The sequence below is a fragment of the Lissotriton vulgaris genome, chromosome 1_2 (genome assembly GCF_964263255.1).
Source record: "Lissotriton vulgaris chromosome 1_2, aLisVul1.2, whole genome shotgun sequence".
Taxonomy (NCBI): Eukaryota; Metazoa; Chordata; class Amphibia; order Caudata; family Salamandridae; genus Lissotriton; species Lissotriton vulgaris.
In genome coordinates, this window is record NC_141686.1 from 322,931,469 (window position 1) to 322,953,054 (window position 21,586).

The window sequence follows — 21,586 nt, forward strand, 5'->3', positions numbered from 1 at the left end:
TTCCACTATCAGGCATTTGTTGAGCTCGCGTAGGTCCACACATAAGCGTACCTTGCCATTGGGCTTCCTGGCTACGACCAAGGGGGCCAGCCATTCCGAACTGTCAATTGGTTCTATTATTCCCTGCTCCTCTAATCTTTGGAGTTCCTGCTGGACGGCATCCTTAATGGCAATGGGAATGTTCCTGACCTTGTGGGATACCGGACGAGCATCCTATCTGAGGAGTATTTTGTGCACAAATTTGTCCAATTTTCCGACCGTGCCTCCAAACACCTTGGGAAAAACTTCTCTAGCTCTGGCCAGTGGCTATCTTCCGTTAGAAGAATTTGTTCCTTGCCTCCTGGGTCCAATTTTATCCCTAGGTCACCATGGTCTCTCCAGCCCAGCACTGAGGGCCCTCGCTCCGCCACATCTAGCTTGCATATCGCTGATCTTCCTCTGAATTCTAATTTCAGGGCACGGAATCCTACCATAGGAATTGCGTTGCTGGTGTACGAAATCGGTCGTATGTCTGGTGGGTTTAACTACGGACCCAGGGTGGGCACGAAGTCTTCCTCCCATACTGATCTTTGTACAATGGAGTATGGTGACCCCGAGTCAATTGCTATGTGAACTTTCACTCCTCCTATCAGCATGTCTGTGCGCGGTTTGTCCGAGCGTTTGCCCGTTACCTCCAGCACCTGTTCTTCGACACATAAGACCATGTTGTCTTCATCCTGGTCTTCCTCAGTCTGGTCCTCTGACTGGAGCTGCCCGATGCATTTCACCATGGACTTCTTCCCTTTCTTGCGGCACACTTTCTCATAATGGCCTACCAGGCCACAGAATGAGCATCTGGCGTGAAAAGCTGGGCACCGTTTGTCCTGTGCTGAGTGAGCTGTACTCCCGCATCTGTAGCATGAGAACCTGCTGTCCGTGGACTGCCTCTCTGGTGTGGCCTGTTTCCCTGTCCACCTGGGTTCTCGTCTCCTTTCTCCAGTGGATCTCCTTTGCCTGTTAGACGATTGAGCCTCGTCTATCTTGTTGACCATTTGTCTTTGGGGATTCTCCTTTTTGGCTGCTTCTGCGCAGCGTTTTGAAAGTTCAGCTTTCATTACCATTGCGATCACGTCTTTGAGCGACGATTCACCCTGCGCCCACAACTTGTCCTGGACTGACTTGTTCGTGGTGTGCATGACTATTTGATCCTTGATGTACTCGTCCTGCAGTTGTCCATATTTACAAGTGATGGCTAGACGTCTCAATGCTGCCACATAATCATCTATCGATTCTCCTTCTTCCTGCTTCCTTTGTTGGAAGTTGTACCGGTCAATAGATACGGAAACCGCCGGGCGATAGTGATTATCTAGATCTTCTAGGGCGTGTTTGAAGACGTCGTCGTCTGCAGCTTGTCTCGCTGCTGGTACAATGTTCGCAAATACATGTACACCTTCCGGGCCCAGGTTATGCAGTAATAACCGTTTCTTCCTAGCACTGGGAAATGGTTCACCATTTTCATCCTCCAAGGCCTCTACATAGTTCTTGAAATATTCCCTCCAGTCCTCCCACTTCATCAGGGGCTCACCTGGTCTGGGTAGGAAGGGGATGGGCGCTGTGAGAGATGTCATTTGGTTGCTCATTCTGGGCACTGTTCCAGGTTCTCCGTCTCGGTTCCTTGGGCTGCCTGGGGTTCTGGGGTCCCCTTCTCGGTCTGTGTCGTCTCTTTGACTTTTGGGGCTGCCGGGTGCACCGGTGTTTCCACCTCGTGATTTGCTGGGGAGGCGTTCTTTTCCGTCCTCCGTGTCACTGTCCCTTTTTTCTGCCAGGGTCTCAGCTATGTCTTCCCCTTCGCGCTTGTGCTGGCCTTAGTCTGTGCTAATTAGGCTTGGGGCCACGTGCCTGTGGGTTGCTGAGGTCGTGCGCTGCTGCCACGCTCTCTTGTGAATAGCGATGTTTCTCTGGGCGTGCTCACTGTGTAGTGCCCCCTTTTACAATTTCTGACCTGCTTGTCTCCTTGTGTCCATTGCTGCAGCTCCGTTCTCTGTGTTGCTGTGGTGGGGTTGGTGGGGTGATCCCAGTCCTCGTCGCCACTGTAATGTTGTTATTTGCTCCCCCCACAGAGGACAAGCAGCCTGTGTAGATTCAACCGTTCCTTTATTACTTCCAACAGGATCGCTATATCACAAGAGCGCCGAGCGTCTACTGTGACCTGCTCCGGTCGCTTCTCCGTCTCTCCTCGCTTCACGCGCTTTCCTCGCGCTCTACGCGCATGCGCTAGTGTTCCGCTCTTGCTCCGGCGCACCACGTCATCGCGCTGGTGCGTCGGAGACTAGAGCGCAACACTACAACAAGGTGTAAAGGATTCTCATTTAAAATACTGTGACATTGCAACACATAATGGCCATATTGAAAACTCATTGCTGTTCACAAGACTGACCTCACTGTGAGGCGAGCGACGGGGTAGACAGGTTTATGACTGAGGTATTGCAGTCTTACCAGCAGTCCCAAACAGAACTTACAGTGATACTTGGTGATGAGTTTATAGGATCGTCAACGAACAAGACCTCATTTTTTTACAGAGGCACAAAAAGGGCGATAAAACTACCCAAAGGAGAGTGCTACGTAAGAGTCTTGGAGGGCTTGATTAGATCCCAGAGCCATTTCCATTGCCTGTGCTAGCGAGGCACAACTGATATGAGAACAAGCTGTGTAGCAATGCTCAAATATGGAAGGGCTACACTCGTGATTAGCTGGTATCAGGGCTAAGGAAGGGAAACTCTTATCAATCTTGTCTGTTCCCAGCAGGCTTTTGATGTTCCTTGGTACAAACTGTAAGGAATTCTGTGTATGGAAATGAGTTTATATGCTTATGATACACCGCTGAATGAATCCTGCGTTATCAATATGAACAAGGTATCAGAAAAGAAGGCAGTGCCATCAAAACGGTTGTGGTTGGAGCCGCGAGGTTTCACCGCTAATACTTACCACAGAGCTGTGATAGAATTAGACTTCGGCCGCAGCTTTACTACAATGGGCCATATGCATGAACACATTTTCCCATAGACACAGAATGGGCAAAACCCTTCGATGCATCTGGCCCAATGATTCCATCTTGAGAGGCCAGTATTTGTCATAATAGTCGTCCTTCAGTGAGGGCCGTCTGCTTTGTAAGAAAATACAGATCACTGCCCAGAGTGTGTCCTGAACCATACATGTCAGACAAAAACCAAAGATTCCTTGCCATCAGAACATCAAATGTTTACCTATTACGGTTTAGAGTATGGTTTGGCCCAATTACTGCTCACTTATGGTGCAGAAGAGGAGAGGCCTGTCCAGGGGTGCAGAGGAGGAGAGGCCTGTCCATGGGTAGAAGAGGACGTGAGGCCTGTCCTGAGGGCAGAGGAGGTGACCCTGTCTAGGGGATGCAGAGGAGGAGAGGCCTGTCCAGAGGAGGGGCAAAGAGGAGAGGCCTGTCTGAGGAAGGGGTAGAGGAGGACAGGCCTGTCCATGGGTAGAAGAGGACATGAGGCCTGTCCTGAGGGCAGAGGAGGTGACCCTGTCTAGGGGATGCAGAGGAGGTGAGGCCTGTCCAGGGGTGCAGAGGAGGTGAGGCCTGTCCATGGGTAGAAGAGGACGTGAGGCCTGTCCTGAGGGCAGAGGAGGTGACCCTGTCTAGGGGATGCAGAGGAGGTGAGGCCTGTCCAGGGGTGCAGAGGAGGAGAGGGCTGTCCAGAGGACGGGCAGAGGAGGTGAGGCCTGTCTAGAGGAGGGCCAGAGGAGGAGAGGCCTGTCCAGGGGTGCAGAGGAGTTGAGGCCTGTCCAGGGGTGCAGAGGAGCTGAGGCCTGTCCAGGATGTGCGGAGGAGGTGAGGCCTGTCCCGGGGTGCAGAGGAGGTGAAGCCTGTTCAGGGGGAGCAGAGCAGGTGAGGCCTGTCCAGGGATGCAGAGGAGGTGAGGCCTGTCCTGGGGTGCAGAGGAGGAGAGGCCTGTCCAGGGGTGCAGAGGATGTGAGGTCTGTCCTGAGGGGTGCAGAGGAGATGCCTCTCCAGCGGGAGCAGAGGAGGTGTGGCATGTCCTGGGGTGCAGAAGAGGTGAGGCATATCCATGGGGTGCAGAGGAGGTCAGGCCTGTCCAGGGGGTCCAGAGTTGTTGAGGCCTGTCCAGGGGTGCAGAGGAGCTGAGGCCTGTCCTGGGGAGAAGAGGAGGTGAGCATGTCCAGGGGGAGAAGAGGAGGTGAGCCTGTCCAATGGGGTGCAGAGGAGGTGAGGCCTGTCCAGGGGGTGCAGGGGAGGCCTGTTGTCAAGGGTTGTGTTTACTCATAGTGCCGACACTCCAAGGAGCAGAACGATGAGATTTTTCAAATTCCACCACTGATTTTCCCACAGCCACCAACTGAAGAGTTAACTCGTGGCTGTGCAAACCCAGCCGGGAGAAAGGGGAATGGGACAGAGAAGAGACTGCCTGACCTTCTGGCTCTTGCACTCTAATTCTTCCTTTCTGCTGTACTCCATTTTATGCCTTTCTTACTCCCTCGCTATCTTCAAAAATGAGTGGAAATCACTGTAACAGAAAAGCACACCATTACTAATTTCCTTCAGTTCCTTCTCCACTTTCTTGCTCTCTGTCTCTCTATAATATATATATATATATTTCCTTACCCAGAGTGCCTATGGCATTTGCTCCTCTTCTATTCTTTAATGTAAGTATTTTATTCTTTGGTAACCTGCATTATAAACAACATTTTAGCACCCTTTAACTCTGTGAGTTAATTTATTCTTTTTCACTCATTCGTTCATTCACTCTCTGCCTTACTTTCTTATCTTCTGAATTTTTCTTACTTCTCACTTAGGAACCTTCTGGAGCCTCCACTGTCAACCAAGCGACGAAGAAATCAGGAACTGAAGTATTCAATGGGTAAGTATTAATTCTTCTCTTTATATTTCTTTTTTCTTATTTACTTTAAATTTGTATTTCTCTCTAGTTCTAAATTACCTAACTAACTAACCGACGCACTGAAGCGCTCTAACCTGCGCTTAAGCCTGGCACAAAACTGCACTATTTCTATCTAACTAGACTACAGAAAGAACATGACTAATCTCTGAAAATCAGTTGGTGAAGTGCCTCGGTTCTAAAATCAACCGGCGCACTTCACAGCTAGTCTAGACCTCGCGCCAGTGTCCACGAGCTCAGAAATAGACCGGCAACTTGCACCACGGTCCTCCCTGTTGGTAGTACAGGGGAGAATGCCCGTTTCCTTGCTATAATCATCCGCGACCGTTAGGGAGCGGGTTTTCCTTGCAATGCCAGTTCAATGGCAGATACTGCGAGACAAAGAAGAGCTTTGATTCCTTTTTCCTGCACCCTGACAGAGGAGTTGAGGCCTGTCCTGGGCTGGGGGTGCAGCGGTGGTGCAGCCTATCCAGGAGGGGTGCAGAGGAGGTGAGGCCTGTCAAGGGGGTGCAGAGGTGAGGCCTGCCCAAGGGGGTGCAGAGGAGGTGAATCCTGCCCATGGGGGTGCAGAGGAGGTGAGACCTGTACTGTTAAATGGCTTAGAACCCATACAATGCTCTTACAGTATTATTTCATAATACTATTCTCGCAGTACGCATTATTCTTTGCAGTCTGCTTAACGCTTGTAGCAGTTCACTTCTCTTGTATGAGAAAGAAGACTGTTCAATAAAACTTTTTATTGAAAATGCCTGTCTTACTATTTCTCTGCAACTCTGTAGAAACTAAGCATGCACGATTGACTGAGTAAAATACGTATCTATTGTTTCCTCCACTCTAGAGAGATGTTTCTCATTCTTGGGAAACAAAGTTCTCATGTTTATGCGGTTGTCAGAAACTAATTCCTTCTTGTGAATTCGAGAAAGTTTCTAGTGACCTCTGATCTAGCTGGCACTTACTCTTAAGGTTAGTATATTCAATAGAGATCTAGTCGACCTCAGTCCTACCTCTAATCTATAGGATATATTATTCCAAGGCGCAGAGCCTATTGGGAATATAGGAACTACACTACAGCAGTAGCAATCTGCTGTCTGTTGCTTCATGAATGGGAAGTAAAGCATGCCTGCCAGAGATGTCGGAGGGTCAGAAACAGTACATAGGTAAGTAGGTATGATGGAAAACAAACTGTTGAGTAAGATTTTAAATGAAGAAGCTGCTGTGATAGATGGCAAAACACCCATGTCAAAACATCAGCAGTAGGACAATGGTTCATGGAATGATAGTGGTAGATTTATTTACACGTCTGTGCAGTGCGTGTCACTTATTGTTCTTTTCTTCCACTCTCATGAGATGGTTTTACAAGGCAACTCTGAGCTCACTGAGTGTGGAGCTTCCACGAATCCCAGAGACAGGCCGTTCCAAAGACGGTAACAGAGAAGGTTGAAAGATCTGAGTCTTGATCCAGGCAGATGGACGGGTGATCCCTGAGGGGGTGTAGTTGGTCTGTGTGTTGCCACGGCTGTCCAGTGGGTGTAAGAAAATGTCAGCATTTTGTGGAGGGCCCTCTTTTGGGTGAGAACCACCTAGCTTCATGCACTACGGACTAGAGGGTTTGGGTCTGCGCAGGATGAGTTACATTCTGATAGCAAAATGGAGGACCTTGTCCATAGGGGATTGATGTTACCAAGGTTTAACATCTTCAGTTACGACAGATAGAGAAAGTCCATTTACCTCCAGGTGCTTGAAAAGCTTTCTGCACTCTGCTGGTGCAGGCAGGAGGGTCAAGGGAGCGACCCTTGACCCTTCCAGGTAGGTCGCTCCCCCTCCGCACAGCACCGCCTGTGTTTGTTCTCTCCCTCCCTGCCCCCGTGTCTCTCTGCCCGGTTTTTCCTTCTGCTCCCCTCGCTGCCCCGTGTCTCTCAGCCCGTTTTTTCCTTCTGCTACACATGCGACCCCCGTGGCTCTCTGCCCGTGGTGCCTTCTGTTGCTTAGCTGCCCCGGCATTTCTGTGACGTTTCTACCCTTGTTTGTGACCTTTGCCCTCTGTGCCACTCGTTTCCCCCTGTTTCCCCCGTTTTTTGTGACCTTTTTCTGCCCTTTCTCGTGACCTTTGTGCCTCTGTTTACGACAAGGGGGAGGGGGTTTCGATGGGCAATTTCCACTCGTTAAGAGTGGTAGGTCCAACCTCAGCGTGTGCCCTAAAGTCGTACGTTTTACAAAAAAGGCTGGCTGTTCCTCAAATGGGTGAATGTACGTGTCACGCTAGTGTTTGGATACTGTTGGTCTCAATGAGTTCTACAGTTGGGCATCCATTTTTTTGGATGTAATGCCCTCACACACCCTTTCAGGTGTCATGCTTCATCATTTGAGATGCTCCTCGTTGGGTCGGCGGTGCAATACCCAACGGGCGACACCTTAAAGAGTGGCACTTTAGCGGAGATCTTTTATCCAACTGCCGTCAGGGGAAGTGAGGGTGTGGGGCCAGAACAGCGTAGACGTATATGTGAGTTAAAATAAAGCTAGGAGTACCAGTATCAAGTTTATTCTGGGGGTCCCCTGCTTTAATTAAAATGAAAGACTAGCCGGTACTCGTTGGAATTCAATGTTTCCTGTAGGAGTCTCGGTTAGTGTGTGATCTAAACGGTCAACATGTTTCTCGCGTGTGTGTGTGTACAATGACACGCGATTCTTCAGGACCTTAGTAATGAAAGTATCTATAGTAGAAGACTGTCTACGTTCGCAGGATCTATCTGAGTATCTAGTGTGCTATTCTAAAAATCTCACAAAAGGAAATGTGTTCCATGTGGTAATATACCTGTGTTGTGGTGCATCTGCCTAATGTGTCAAGTAATGAAAAATGTCCTAGCTATCGTAACGGAAAGTTTCAATTCTGTTAAGGACAAGGAGGCGAGGATTATGCAGTCCTTTCTTCTCTTTATTAAAATAGCAAATTTAAAGTGGACCAATAAGAAAACTTTATAGAAACTTCAACTCCCATGAGCACATGGGCCACAGTGTCCATAACAACTGCCATCCAATCACGGGGCTGTCCACTGTATAATCGGTCCTGACGTCCCTTCCTCTTCCTCTTCTTCTCTGCGAGGAAAGATTTCCAGGGCGTACATCATTCCTTCTGGTCTTGTCCTAAACCAATATATGACAAACCGTTATCTTGATTCCTTTCCGTATACGGAAGCAGAGACTACGATATGCAGAGCTACATAACCAGGTAACATTTGAAAATGTGTAATAAACCAGCTTAGAAAAGTCACACATGCCAACAATCTTGATAATGAAAAACTCTAATAGTCTCACAATCAACTTGAAAACAAATACAGTTGCATTAACCGCGTCAAACACATTCGAAAGGCTACTTACTGAGATTACGGAGACTCCGGGTGGGGTGAGACCATCAAGTCTCGGGAGGGATAATCCTTGCCTCCTTGTCCTTAATAGAATTGAAACTTTCCGTTACGATAGCTAGGAAATTTTTCATTCTATGTCAGGACGGAGGCGAGGATTATGCAGGTTTAAAGCCTGTCCACCACCAATTCTGCTGCACCATAGATGGGTTTGAAGTAAAATTTCTTGAATATGGATTCGGAAGACCAGTCCGCTGCGGCCATAATATCCTCTAAGCGGCCGCCCACCTGAATAGCTTTAGAAGCCATTGCTCCTCTCGTGGAGTGAGCTCCGAATCTGGTCACGTCCACCCCTGCCTCGGTCATGATCCAACAGACCCACCTGGCGATGGTTGGAGAGGAAACCGCCTTGAACGGCTTTTGCAAAGCAATGAGGAGTTGACGCTCTCCCGGGAGGCGGTATTCTGACGTCAAGTCCTCATACGCCTTGAGGCACCGTACCACACAGAGTTTGGGTTGATCTGGAAAAATAGGGTAAGATACCGACCTGATATTAGTCTTGGTTCTTCTAGCCACCGTAAAGGTGACTCCTTCCGGGGTGAACGCCCGTGCAGTAATGTCCAAGGCTCTGACATCAGAGACACGCTTGCACGAGACCAAACAGAGCAAGATTGCCAACTTGGCAGATAACTCCTTTCTGAAGAGATATTGATTGTCCCTCCAAGAACAGAGGAAACGGAGAACGATATTGACGTCCCAGAGGGAGTCATGTCTGGGCTCCGGGGGTTTAGACAGTCTAGCACCCTTCATCAACTTACAAACCCAAGGGTGCTCTCCTGCCGGTCTCCCATCGATATGGGCATGCCCAGCCGAAATGGCTGATCTGAAAGAATTGATAGACCGATGGGCCAGTCCCGATTGGGCTAATTCAGCTAGAAAATTCAAGATGTGGCTAACATCCGCCCCCACGGGATCGGTATGTCTTCCCAAACACCAACGACGCCACCGCTGCCAAGCCGAGCGGTACCTCTTGACCGTCCCAGGAGCCCAGGCTCTACGGATGAGGTCCTCAGCGTCTGCCGAAAGGCGTCCGTCCTGCCAGTGTCCCCTGAAATCCTCCATGCCATGAGGCGCAAGGCCCCCTGGGTCACCAGAGGATGAGGCTCCCCTTGAGGGCCCGAGAGCAACGAAGGGAACAAGGGCAGTAGAATGGGACAATCCCATGACAGTTCCAACAGAGAGGGGAACCATGCCTGAGCCCTCCAAAAGGGCGTCACCAGGATCATGGAAGCTTGTTGACGGCGAACCTGAGCTGCCACTCGTGGGATCATGAGAAAGGGGGGAAACGCATACGTTTGTTCCTGAGCCCAATCCTGCAAGAACGCGTCGACTGCCGACGCTTCCGGATCCGGTCTCCAACTCACGAATCTCGGGAGTTGTCGATTAAGCCGGGATGCAAACAGGTCCATCGAACATGGACCCCACCTGACCATCAAAGCCAGGAAGACCGATCGCTCCAGGCGCCAGTCGCTGAAATCCTGGAAGTACCTGGATTGCCAGTCCGCAATGGAGTTCTGCCTGCCCGGCAAATACTCCGCCGTCACAGAGATTTGTTTCTCCAGACAATAATGCCAAAAATCTTTCGCCAGGTTCGCCAAGGCTCGAGATCGTGGGCCGCCCAGGCGATTGATATACTGTACTGCTGACACATTGTCCATGCGTAGCAGAATGCAGCACGATACCTGGTTCCGTGTAAGGGATTTCACTGCGAAGGAACCCGCCAGGAGTTCCAGACAATTGATGTGGAGGTGAAGTTCCTCCTCCAACCACTGACCTCCCATCGTGATGTCGCCACAGCGAGCACCCCAGCCCGATCTGCTGGCATCCGACTCGATGACTAGATCCGGGCTGGAACCGAAAATCGCTCTCCTGTTCCACGCACTCATGTGCTCTATCCACCACCGCAATTCCGTTCTCGTTTCCTCCGTGAGGGAGATGAGTTCGGAGTATGTGAGCCCCTTCCTGAGGTGCAGCGCCTTCAATCGCTGCAGGGCCCTGTAGTGAAGAGGGCACGGGAAGATCGCTTGGATCGAGGAGGAGAGGAGACCCACGATTCGAGCCAACTGGCGTAGAGAAATTCTGTCCCTCCGGAGGACGTGGGAGAGCTCTTTGCGTATTTTCGTTACCTTCTGAGAGGGAAGGCTGAGGGAGGCCGATACCGAGTCTATCTGGAATCCCAGAAACGTAATCTGAGTCAACGGTCGGAGTTCGGACTTCTGGACGTTTATCACAAAGCCCAAGTCCTGGAGTAATGCAATAGTCATGCTCAAGTCTAGCTGGAGACGCTCTGGCGATTGATTCAAAATCAATATATCGTCGTGATAAATGATCAATCGAACGCCCCTCTCGCGAAGGGTCTCCACCACCGGTCGAAGGAGTTTCGTAAAGCACCATGGGGCCGACGATAGGCCGAAGGGCAGAGCCTGAAACTCGAAGATCGTGTCGTTCCAAAGAAACTGGAGGAATCTCCTGTGTGGTGGGAAAATCGGGACCGTCAGGTAGGCGTCCTTCAAGTCCAGACGCACCATCCAGTCCCCTTGGAGGACAAGGTCGCGAAGCAGGTGAATCCCCTCCATCTTGAAGTGGCGGTACACTAGCCACTCGTTGAATTCCCGTAGGTTTATTACCGGGCGAAAACCTAAGTCCCTCTTTTGGACTAGGAAGATGTTGCTTAGGAAGCCCGCAGGGTGTAACTGTGACATGCGGATCGCCCCTTTCCTGAGGAGATCTGCTACTTCGTTGTCGATCAGGACCCTGTCTTCCGAAGAGAAGACGAGGGGGCGAGGGTGAACCCTCTGACGGGGAGTTCCGTAGAATTCTATCTGGAAACCTCGCACCGTTTGGAGAACCCAAGGGTCCGAAGTGATCTTGCACCAGTTGTGAAAGTGCTCCTGTAACCTCCCCCCCAAAACGGACGGGGAAAAAAGGGTAACACTCACCGGATGGACCTCCAGGTGCATTGGCTCCGCCACGGTAGCCTTTGCCGCGCCCTCTGCCGGCGCCTCTACTGGGGTAGAAATTTCCCTGTCGGCCGTCGTTCCATCCATTGTTACGACGCTGCTGGTTTTTATTGTTGGGGCCTTGTTGAGATTGGCGGCCGGAGGAGCGCCCTCTACCTCTTCCGGCCCCTCCAAAAACCCGTCCGGGAAAAATCTTTTTAATTGACGTTTGTGCCCTATCTAAGGCAGAAAAAGTAGTGACGAACTTGTTCAATTCTTTGATAAATGGTTCGCCAAATAGTTTGCCCTGTGCAATGGGTCCCGCTTCTGAGGTGGCCAGGTCACCTAGCTTAGGGTCAATTTTAATGAGGAGAGACCTCCTCCGCTCCGCCGCCAGTGCACAATTCGCGTTGCCCAAAAAGCATAGGGCTCGCTGGGCCCAACCTGCCACGATCTCCGTGGACATCGCAGTCCCCGACTCCTTGGCCCTCTCGGCTAGCTGGATAATTTGAGTTACAGGTCTCACTGCGTCCAGTAGCTTATCCTGGCAGTTGCGCCAGGAGCGGTCTATACCCTTCTTGGGGTCTCGCATGAATTTGGCAAAAAACGCGCAGAGCTTTTCGTCAATATCCGGGGTGACCGCCACCCTGCCTTCTAATTTCGGCCGAGGGCACTCGCCCCGCATGCGGGTTCTAACTTCCCTCTCAAGGGGTTGGCGAACTTTGCTCACAACATATTTCGCCACCTTAGAATCAGGGATCCACTCCAATGATCTAGGATGGTAAATTCTGGTTGGATCAAACATGTCCGAGTATTTATCGTCACCCTCCTGGGATTCTGAGGAATGAGACGCCGGGCGCCAGGGTCGACCCGAGTAATCATCCTCATCCCCCGAGGAAGCGTCGTCGTCAGAAACACCCTCTCCCTCCACGGGGAAACCATCCTCCTGGTCTGTGTCTGGGGCGACCTCCTCGCCATCCTCTCCGGGGTAAAATCCCTCCCGGCAGGGTATATTCTTTAACGTCCGCGCACTCTTACGGAAAGAGTCTCTGAGACGATCAAACTCTTCCAGGTGCCCCGCGTGACGTTTACTCGAGACTTTGCCCCCACCCTGCCCTCCTTTAGGGCCACGGTCGACAGGCGCTGAGCCCCCAAACACCCCAGGGATGCTCTGGGCGAGTGCGTCCACTCTTTCCCTCAGCGGCGCCAAGACAGAGTCCAGCGCCTGTGAAAGCGCGCGACCAACCGCAGGTGGTAAGGGCTGGGAGACACAAAGCTCCTCCGCCTCCAGAGTTGAGGTATTTAGCTGGTCACTAGATTGCATATTGGAGGGTGTGAGCACTTAACACCTCTTAATTTTAGTGAGGTAGCCCCCTCGCCGGTGCTCAGGATGTGGTGTGCTTGGAAAACCTGTCAAAGCAGGTGCGGTACCACTGAATGGCCACTAGGTGGCGTTGCGCCGAAGCGCGCGTCAAAATCACCGAAGCCGAAGCCGGTGTCTGGCGAGGGTTGGTGAGGCGGAGCGCACTCTAGCCTCAGCGCGCCTGTTATCAAGCGAAAGACCGTGAGCGCAGCCGTTCACCAGAGGCGGGCGCCCCACAGAGACAGGGAAGCGCTGAAGCGCGCTCCACACGCTCCGCGATTCAGCGGCAGAGACGGCGCAAGCAGCGCCTGTCGCTCGTCACGCTGCCGCTAAAGCGCTGACACGCAGCGATACACAAGTAGCACAAAATGGCAAAACCACAGAAGCAGAATACTGCACAGGATAAACTTGATTATAACACAGCACAAAACGTCAGAAGAAAAATGTGAAATGACTTATCTGACGAGCAGAGAAGAAAGAGGAAGAGGAAGGGACGTCAGGACCGATTATACAGTGGACAGCCCCGTGATTGGATGGCAGTTGTTATGGACACTGTGGCCCATGTGCTCATGGGAGTTGAAGTTTCTATAAAGTTTTCTTATTGGTCCACTTTAAATTTGCTATTTTAATAAAGAGAAGAAAGGACTGCATAATCCTCGCCTCTGTCCTGACATAGAATAATATTCAAACCAATAAGAGAGAAAGGGCAAGGAAAGACGCTCTAGAACCCCCAATATAAACTGTATTAAACAACAAAAGAGCGACAAAAAATCCCCCCCCAAAAAAAACCTTATAACCCACAACCAAGGTTGGGAAAACAAGGAATAGGAGGGGAAAGAATAAAACAGCAGTGTGAGGAACTGTGGGTTGGAAAATGAACCCTCATACACCTGAAAAGTAGGTGTTTAATATCATCATTGGGTTCCTTTTCCTAAAAGGCCTAAAGTGTAGTGCCCAATAATAGTGAAGTGATTAAAAGATGACACAGCAGTTCCCTACACACATTTTAATAGAGGGATAGCCATCCTTCATTAAAAATTATTTTTCTTTTTTATGAAAAAAGGCGGACACCTTCTGGATAAGTCAATTTGAACCAAAGTGTCCTTAAACATTCAAAAAATGGTCAACATGTTTCAGCTATCATGAGTACTATTCACTCAGCATTCATCAGGACCTAACCTCACCCCACACCAGAGAATGCACCCTAAGGCATTCCCATACGGGGGTGGTGGACAAAACTAGGAGAGATATTCTCTCTCTCTTAAACTCACGGATCTCCCGTGTAGACTCTCCTTAGATCAGCTAAGGATCTTGTATCTGCAACACAAAATGTTATTAAAGTACAGACACCATATGTACAAACCATTTATACATTAAATGCACATACTTATTGAAATATTATCATCGATAGTGAACACCTAAATAAGGTTAAAATAAGTGTATCATACCATTGTGCAATTAAACTCAAGTTCTCCACACTGTATTTCCCACTAAAAAAATTATACAACTTCAAACCACCCTTTAAGAGAGTTGCTAAAAAACCCTGCATTATCGGGTTGTTCAAGTACGAACAGCTCAGCCTGCATATCCCACGTGGTTGAGATATAAACTGTTAGGATACATTAACCTAGAGAAATGACCAAAAGATGCAGGCATTTCAAACCTCAACCCGTCCTAAAATCAGGGGAGATCAAAATGATAACATTTGTTATCTTAATTGTACACCCAGCCTTCGATTGCATGAATGGTGGCAAAAACAAGGGAGTGTCCAACAGTAAAGAGTCACCCCAAATCCCTGTTCCCAGGAAGAGCAGAACACGTTAAAAAGCCATTCAATTGCCCCAGAAAGTGTAAATAGACACTCACGTTCATTCAAGGATGTAACAAACAACATGGGCCGGTGGCAGGGGTCCTCTTCACGCCCAGCGTTACTGGAAAAAACGGAGCGATTTGCCAATTTAACTCATGTGGTAACAAGTGAATAAGTGTGCGCAAACACGATTAATCAGTAACTAAAGCAGTGGGACACGGAAGAGACCGAACACACCGGGAAACGTTATAAAAGAAGAAGAAGAAGCTGAGCCTTTGTAATGTACATGTAAGTGTGTTTATAATAATATGTTCATGGCGCGTTCAGGCGCGCTCTATGTTTTACTCTGACCACGTTCTGCTGTTCCATGGCGCGCACTTTTGAAGAGAATGTTTCTCTTCAAAAGTGCATCGCTCGTGAAACAACCTCTTTCATGTTGTTAAACTGCTAACCTGCCATTCAGCTGTTGGATCCCTTCATGCTCGGATGTGCTCCTGTGTTATGCTGCCTAAACTTTAAATAAACTATTTAATAGTTTACAACCTTCATTTTCTTCGTTATTTCAACTTTACATTTGGCGACTAGGATTCTTCGGCGGCATTTCACCATTTTTGCACAAATCTTTGAAAAACTACCTTTTTGAGAAACGCTCTCATCGGAACCTCTGTCACCCGATCTCCTCATTTCAGCTGCTCATTCCTGAAAATCTTTTTGTTGGTTTTCCCTGGTATGGAGCTTGTGATTCGTTGAGTCTGTGATGACGTGTGTTGCATCGTCAGCTTCATGACTCATACTGACATCACCACGTCGATTCACGCTCCGCCAGCCATCTTTAATTTACTTGAGGAGCTGTTTCCATGGTGATGCTTCACCACGAGTGCTTTTCATCGATTTCTTCACTTCCTACGATCAGCGTTTTCTCATTTTGAAAGGTATTCATCACATTTCTATTGTTATTTTATACAAACAAGTACTATTTTACAAAACCTTATGACATTTATTTAAAAAAAAAAGAAAGAAAGACTTTTAACAAAGGATTGGAACTAACCTTTTATAATGGCCACTAATCAACAGATTGTTTATTTAAATCATGTCCTACCTACTCGAGGTAAACCAAGAGAGGCATGGAAACTATGGTATATAAGTTTTGAGAATTATTTAGTGGCAATTGGAGCAGATGAGTATTCTGCAAAAAGAAAGTTGGCCATCTTATACAGTCATTTGGGGACTGCTGGAAAAAGAAATTTTTAATAATCTTCCTGTTTCTGAACCACCTCCTGGTAATGGTGATGGATGGAACGTTTTTACAGATGCCATTTTAAGACTTAATAAAAAAAATTTGGAGCAGCCCAGCGTGATGATGGAACGTTTTAACTTTATGAGGAGGAAACAACAACAAGATGAGTCTGTTGAGGACTTCATTTCTGTTTTGAGAAATTTGGCTGCAGAGTGTAATTTTGGGGCATATCTGGATACAGTCCTTAGAGATCAATTTGTGTACAATTGCTATCACAAAGAAATACAGGAAAGAATTCTGAGTTGTCGTGATCCAACTTTAAATGAAGTTTTGGAAATGGCTAAGAGTGTTGAAAGGTCAATTGTCTCATCAAGATGCATCACTGATGGGAATATACTTCAACCTGAAAAAGATGTTCAAATTAATGCCGTTCTTCAAAAGAATTCTTCATTTAAACCTTTTCAAAGGAAGGTTAACTCCTACTGTTTTAGGTGTGGTTCTAAGAATCATCTTAGTAACAGCCCTACCTGTCCTGCATTAGGAAAAAAGTGTACTTTTTGTAGTAAGACTGGTCACTTCAATATAGTTTGTAGGAACAGGAAAACAGTTAGAATTAATAATCTTTCTTCTTTTTCCTCCTTTGAAAATCCTCATTCAAATGTTTCAAATGTTGATATGTCTTCTTTACAATCTTCCTTTGATGATGTTCATATTAATTCTGTTGAAGATTTGGGTTGTTGTCAACATCCTTCTGAAAGGAAAATGTTATCTATTGATTTAGTTGAAGTGGCTCATCACTCTGAACGTGTTCAAGACCCTACTTGCATAGTGATTGTTGACAATGTGAAATTGGACATGATGGCAGATTCTGGTGCACCAGTCACCATCATTTCTGATATTTTATTTAATGAACGTTGGAGTAAAAATATAACTTTGTTGCCTCTAGATATCATTCCGAAAGCTTACAATGGAAATAATATTGATATGTTGGGGTATTTTGTAACCAGGATTGAATGTTTGGGTAGGTCCACTACAACAAAAGTTTATGTTGCTATTAATGGCAAACTTATTGTTGGGTGGCAGGACCTAGCTAAAATGGGATTGAAATTAGTTCCTGGTTCTGAGTCACCTGTTCAGCTCAACGAGACATCGATTTTTAATGTAGCTAATGAGGAAAACCTGGAGGTTCATAATTTAATATCTGAATTTCCACAGGTATTCAAAGATTCTGTTGGCTACATTAAAGATTTTGAGCATTTAATCAGACTTAAACCCAATGCTATTCCTGTTTGTCATAAACTAAGGAATATTCCTTTGAATGTGAGGGATGAACTCAAAAAAGTTTTGGACAAATTGGTTTCAGAAGGCATCATTGTCCCGACTAACTCTTCTTTATGGGTTAGTCCTATCGTCGTCGTTAAGAAAAAAGATTCATCTATTCGTTTATGTGCAGACCTGCGTTCCCTTAATCAGAACATCATTGTGGATTGCCATCCATTGCCCAAAATTCAGGAATTGCTAGCGGGTATTTCAGAATCTAAAATTTTTACACTTTTGGACCTCAAGAGTGCGTATCATCAGATCCCTCTCTCGAGGTCCTCCTCTGAATTAACCACGTTTATAACTCCGTTTATGGACACGATTTTACATGATATTCCCAATGTACAAGCATATAGGGTGATGTTCTTATACATTCGAAAGACAAATCAGAACATCTCAAAGTTTTAAGAAAAGTATTATCTCGCTTTGAGGAAGTTGGGATAACTTTAGGTTTTAAAAAATGTATCTTTATGGTCAAAGAGTTAGACTATCTTGGCCACAGTATTTCTGCTCATGGTATCAAACCAAAAGTTTGTTTGACTAGGGCTATTTCTAATGTTGTCATTCCAAAAGACAAAGACGCCCTTAGGTCATTCCTTGGTCTTGCTGAGTACTATTCATGTTTTATTCAGAATTATTCTCAGTTTGTTCAGCCTCTTCGCACCTTGCTCACAAAAGATGTGAAATTTACTTGGTCTGAGGAGGCTAACAACGCTTTTGACATGATAAAAAAGGTTATTGTAGAGGCACCTGCTTTATCATCTTTTAATCCTAGTTTACAGTGCACCATAGCAGTTGACTAGTCAAAAAGGTTTAGTTGCTGTACTTACTCAAAGAAGCACCTACAAAGAGAACACTGTGGGTTTTGCCTCGAGGGCTCTGAATTTAGCTGAGTCACATTATAGTACCATCGAAAGAGAGGCCCTTGCCTGTTACTGGGCTGTTGAGAAGTTTAAAACATTTATTTGGGGATCACATTTTACGCTTCTCAGTGATCATAAACCTTTACTTCATCTTCTCAATGGTAATGGAACAGGCAAGGCTTCTTCCAGACTTGTTCGTATATTATCAAAATTATATGGATACAATTTCACCATCAAACATATATCTGGTGGAAGTAATTTAAGGGCTGATGCTCTTTCAAGATTGAGTTTTGAGAAAGATGATGAGGAGAATGATGCTATTGATGATGTTGAATGTGTTGTAGCATCCATTGAGGAATTAGTTCTTTCACCTTTTTGCATTTCAGAGGCTGATTGGTTAAAGAGTTGCTCTGAGGATTCAGTGCTGGTTAGTGTCAAAAACTTAATTGTTTCTGGGTGGCCAAGAATTCGTTCACTCCCTGCTTCATTGAAGGTCTTCGCACAAGTTTCTGAAGAACTCACAATTGTGAATGAAGTGATTTTTAGGGGTGATTTATGTGTTCCACCTGAGAGCATTCGTAAAGGACTTTTTGATTCTGCTCATCAAGGACACCTAGGTATTGGTGGTACCTCCAGAAAGTTGAAGGAGCATTTTTGGTGGCCGGGTTTAGGTAGGGATGTCTCCAATTGGATAGATTCTTGTTCCACATGCTTGATTTCGGACAAGCATTGGAAGACACCCCTGTTACCTTTACATACGGTTCCATTCCCTGAGGAGGCTTGGCAAAAGTTGGCCATTGACTTTTCTGGTCCGTGGGAAATTTTGCCAACTGATAAACGCTACATAATTTCTTTGATTGATTACCATTCAAAGTGGTGTGTTTTTGAATTTTCTGAGAATCCCACTTCTGCAGTTGTAATTAAATTTTTGAGTAAGATTTTTCTTTCTGAGGGTCCTCCTAGGGAATTAGTTAGCGATAACGGCTCTCATTTCTGTTCCTCTGCTGTTGAATCATTTTTAAAGTCATATGACATTAAACACCTTAGAGTAGCTCTATACTCACCTTCTTCGAATGGTCTGATAGAGAGGATGAATAAGTTTTTTAAGGAAGGTATCCCAACTGCCGTTTCCTCTAATTTGGATGTGGAAAAAATGTTAAGGGGCAAATTGTGGTCTTATTTGGTTACCCCTCATAGTACCACTGGTATTTCCCCTTTCAGGCTTCTGAGGAAAAGGAATCCAAATGGCAATATTTGCCCATCTTGGATAAAAGACTTGCAGTCTAAAGACAAAACTTGTTTGGCTTGTCGTGACAAGGAAATTGTTAAAGAAAATGTTGTCTCCAAACAATTAGCTCAAGAGAGGAATTTCAATTCTAAAGTATCTTCTTCAGATCAACTTTTCAACATTGGAGACTGGGTTATGGTAAAGTTTAATAGTAAAGTTAAAAAAGGTTTATCATCCTTTTCCTTGCCTACTCAAGTTTTAAAGGTTTCCAGGGGTGCTTTGTTTCTTGACCAAAAAGGATGGTGGAGTAAGCGTGTCATTGTAAAACTTACTCCAGAACAGGCGAAAAAGATTTCCACTGCTAAATATGTCAACGATTCTTCTTCTTGCTCTTTTTTCCCTTTAGGTGCAGCTTCAGATGAACACTCTATTGTTAATACTCCCTGTAACCCCTTTGTAGATCAAAATTCCAATTTTGCTGAAGAGTCAAATGTTGTTGTTCCTCACTGTGATGCTATTGTTGATTCTCATGTTGGTTCTAGTACTACTAATGTCTCCTCTGATAGGGGTCACAGGAATTGCTCCCTTCCAACTCGTTTTAAAGACTATTTTCTCTCTTAATTTAATCTTTTATTTTTATTTTTATTTTTCATTTTAATCTTTGTAAAAAGGGAAAAGATGTAATGTACATGTAAGTGTGTTTATAATAATATGTTCATGGTGCGTTCAGGCGCGCTCTATGTTTTACTCTGACCACGTTCTGCTGTTCCATGGCGCGCACATTTGAAGAGAATGTTTCTCTTCAAAAGTGCATCGCTCGTGAAACAACCTCTTTCATGTTGTTAAACTGCTAACCTGCCATTCAGCTGTTGGATCCCTTCATGCTCGGATGTGCTCCTGTGTTATGCTGCCTAAACTTTAAATAAACTATTTAATAGTTTACAACCTTCATTTTCTTCGTTATTTCAACTTTACAGCCTTCAACTCACTTCCGCCGAAGCGGCTCCCCGCGTAGAACCCAAACGTTCACTTCCGCCGCCCGAATGACACGGGGCGGAGTGACGTCAGGTTACGTCAAGCCTTATAACGTGTACCACGTGACTTCGGCGAGGCCCCATCTGTTAAAGGGCCCACCGACCACTTTTAATCAACCACGCCTAAGATGATAGACAAGGTGAAATCATTGCGTATATAAAACGTGCACATATGAATAAAATAACAAACAATAAATAAAACTGCCAAAACAATGATTTATATCCATCAGCATGTTTTGATTAGCAGATCTACTATGAAGCGTGTAAATCCACATACGGCAAAAAAGACCCCCGTCAAAATAACTTTCAATTACACGCAATACATACTTCTGGGGGTAACTTAGTGTCATTTGCTTTTATTGTTGATTAAAACAACAAACTCTCATAGAGTGAACCAGCATTACTAGCAAAGTGAACCAGCATCATTGACAAAGTTTCTTCAGTAGAGGAATGAAGGGAATCACAAATTAAAATCAGCACTAAGGCATGTCATTGTTCAAACACCATTACTCTCACCCTGTCGAAATGCGAGTTTTTTTTTTTTTTTAATTATTTTTATTGCAGATACACAAGGGGCCAAGATATAAACTGTATATGAATCTCTGTGTACAACAGCCGTTAATACCTCGCACTCTGAGGGATACACTGCCAGAAGTGCAACAGTTTTATCCAGATGTAAGCAGCAATACAAACGGAAAGAATCCCTAACCCTCAAGGTAAAAAGGTCACTTTGGCTATACCCGCATATTTTGATGTTAATGAATCAAATGGGATAGTGAGAGGTCGCATACAATCAGTGGAAAGGCACCTACACATATGGATCTGGAATGTTAGCGCCTTAGTATTGATCCCCAGGGTATGGTATCATTAAGACCAGAAACGTGGGTAGAAAGGCGATAAATCCACCAATGTTCTTTCTCAAATAAATTTGCCTCTGTGCCATGTCTCAACTGTTCTATAATCGTCCATTTGATATCATTCGGGGTATGATTAACTTCTAGGAAGTGACCAGTAAGTTTTGTCGTATTTTTCCGACATCTGATGTTACTGCGATGATCGCAGATGCGCTGTTTCACCTTCCTAGTCGTCATGCCCACATACTTCAGACCGCATGGGCACACAATCAAATAAACGACGTTGCTAGAGTTACAGTTGGTATGGTGTCTTTGTTTCCAGAGTTTGCCAGGCTCCAGGTCCAGTGTCTTGGTACTTGTTGTAAGGTGGCACACGCTGCATCCTCCACAAGGGAAATGACCAATAACTGGAGGTAAACCCCATGCTCTCAAAACATTATGGTCTATGTCCCGATTTGTTTCCATGGGACGCGTATGCACTAGGGCATCTTTGAGGCTTCTTTCTCGTTTGTAAGAGAATAATGGCTTCTGCCAATCATGCTTGTTACTAGTCAGTATACCCAATGTTTATTTATGCAGCGACTCACAGCA

General features: G+C 46.3%; 1 protein-coding gene across 1 annotated transcript; it reads right to left on the bottom strand.

The window, feature by feature from the left end:
• Nucleotides 1-7,854: 7,854 nt before the first annotated feature.
• LOC147736623 (uncharacterized) lies at nt 7,855-12,610 on the bottom strand. Its single transcript, XM_086953789.1, has 2 exons — nt 11,287-12,610; nt 7,855-8,069 (listed from the first exon to the last, which is right to left on the bottom strand). Exons 1-2 carry the CDS (start codon nt 12,608-12,610, stop codon nt 8,050-8,052), a joined length of 1,344 nt encoding a protein of 447 aa, XP_086809915.1. The 3' UTR covers nt 7,855-8,049.
• Between the last annotated feature and the right edge of the window lie 8,976 nt (nt 12,611-21,586).